The 2337-nt window shown below is 43.1% G+C and overlaps 1 protein-coding gene across 1 annotated transcript; it reads right to left on the bottom strand.

Annotated features, from left to right (window-relative positions):
* Positions 1–572: 572 nt before the first annotated feature.
* rwdd1 (RWD domain containing 1) lies at positions 573–2204 on the bottom strand (the record flags this gene model as incomplete). The annotated part of the gene is given in 4 exon segments (XM_014026341.1): positions 573–1222; positions 1708–1770; positions 1843–1975; positions 2061–2204. Coding segments are annotated over 4 exon segments (453 nt in total), but the record flags the coding sequence as incomplete, so codon positions are not given.
* Between the last annotated feature and the right edge of the window lie 133 nt (positions 2205–2337).

Raw genomic sequence — 2337 nt, forward strand, 5'->3', positions numbered from 1 at the left:
GAATCCTGGCCTGTAAATGAGTGTAGACTGCAGAATCCTGGCCTGTAAATGAGTGTAGACTGCAGAATCCTGGCCTGTAGATGAGTGTAGACTGCAGAATCCTAGCTTGTAAATGAGTGTAGACTGCAGAATCCTGGCCTGTAGATGAGTGTAGACTGCAGAATCCTGGCTTGCAGGTCGAGGCTCGGTTCTGGAGGACAGGCTGAAGTAACGGTGTAACAGCTCAGCATCTCCTCAGCTTCAGCGAACTGGTTACACGCGAACACATACGTTTAATGCTTAGACATTTAATAATTTATTACATAACTTTACCTTCATGCAGGGCGGGTGGTTCTGGTAGCGGGTCGAAAAAAGAAAAAAAAAGTCACTGGAAAAGTTCGAGGCCGATCAACTCTGTTTACCTCACCTGCYGTATCCGCTCAGACAGCAGGACCCGCCCTGCTCTGCTCTGATTGGCTAAAACTGTGACTCTTGTTCTTTTTATTGGTTGAAAGCAGCGTCAGTTAATTCATCACAACACAAGTTTGTTCGTTTTTTTCTTTTCTCAACAGGAAATGCGCTGCAGAGACAGCTGGGGGAGATGGAGAACTTTAATCACTTCTGCCCGATAAAATTTAAGAACTTTGAGTAACAAACTTAAGACCAACTTGCACACTTTTTTATCAAATTTAAGATGTTTTAAGGCCTTAATTTTAGATATGTAAATTTAAGACTTTTTAAGGACCCGCGGATACCCTGTAATCCAGTTAACAGATCATCCTGTAGTCTTCTGTCTTCTCATAAACACTTTAAGAAATTAGACTTCCATCAGTCAGTGTTTAGAAAGGAGACCAAGAGAAAAAAACTGATTTTCAGACTAAACTTCATCTTTTACCGCCRTCTTCAGGTAAGACGGTCCTTTTGGAGTTCTACAGCACAAAAGCTTAAGACAGACTTTGGACAATCTATATTTGTAGGCATTTAATCACACTTATGGCAGGACTTGTATATAATACGACTCCCCTTTAAATATTATYTCAAGTCTTTAAAATGGACTGATCATATGAAGGAGTAGAGCCAGGTTTGTGTGTGTGTGTGTTTGAGTTTTTAAAGTCCAGAGTTGTACTGCTTCAGTCTTCATCGCTGCCCATCTCTAAAGGGTCAAAGTCYGGGTCGTCCTCATCCAAGTCCAAGTCCTCAATGTCCTGGAAGAGTGACTCGTCTACTTCAACACTGTTTCCAGCTGCAGAGGAGGAAGACAAAAAGTGTGAAAACTGTACTACCATTCAACAGATCTTCTCTGATGAACCGACTGAGCTGGAAWTTGGCCTTTCTTCCCCCTGACATGTGAGGAAGCTGTGGTCGGACTTAAACTGAACATTTAGGCCATCAAGGACAACAAACCTACCACCTCCCAGACCTGCAAGAACAAGGAATGAAGCAAAACACAGAGAGGAGCTTGTTGGAGTTTTCTAGAGATTTGAGACAGAGGTCCACCTTAGAGCAGGACAGTGAGCCTAAATCCTCTGCTGAACTACTCCACTTGTTTAAGAACCAGGTAAAGGTCCTGGACTGGTCCAGTCCAAGTACTCCCTGTCACCTGTTGTCACTGAAAACACCAGTATCCTAGCTTTAAAGCACCATCAGTCCATCAGAGACAAATATCAACCCAACAGAGGAGATTTTACTGATAATCTGGTTTAAATGGTAATAATAAGACTTCCTTACCATCTTCCAGAAACTGAATATCTGATGTGTCCAGGTTATGATCCCTCTCAAACAGCTGTTTACCTGTGGAGACAAACGTCACGCGTTCTTCACTCTGCCTGCGAACAGGAAGTGGGAGCACAGGAACAGGTTTACCTGTGAGTTTGGGTTTTCCAGACTGCTCCTCCTCTTTCAGCCTTTTCCTCCTCAGCTCGGCCATCTCCTGCTCAAACTTGGCTTTCCACGCCAGGAAGTTCTCGATAGTCACCACTGTTCCTTGGAATGCTACCTGTTGAGGAGACACAGAGAACACTGCCAACAGACTGAGGACAGGACGTCCAGCTCAGAGTACCGGTTCTGGTTCAAACTGGTACCTTCTCTGCTTCTTCTGCCTCCCTCTCTTTCTGACGTTTCTCCTCTTCTCTCCTGTTTTTCATCTCATCCACGATTTCATTCAGCTTTTCCTGAATGGCTGTCACCAGAGTGAAGATCATCACCATGCCCAGGTTTTCTTCAGCCTACACACACATTACATATATCATGATGAATTAGGTAATAAAAGAAGGGAGTYAAATCTGTGATTAAAGCTGATTCTGTTGTAAATACATTTCTGTTTCTTTCTGACAAATGTATATAAAAATATTTAGTTTT

The sequence above is a fragment of the Austrofundulus limnaeus genome, unplaced genomic scaffold (assembly GCF_001266775.1).
Source record: "Austrofundulus limnaeus strain Quisiro unplaced genomic scaffold, Austrofundulus_limnaeus-1.0 Scaffold543, whole genome shotgun sequence".
Taxonomy (NCBI): domain Eukaryota; kingdom Metazoa; phylum Chordata; class Actinopteri; order Cyprinodontiformes; family Rivulidae; genus Austrofundulus; species Austrofundulus limnaeus.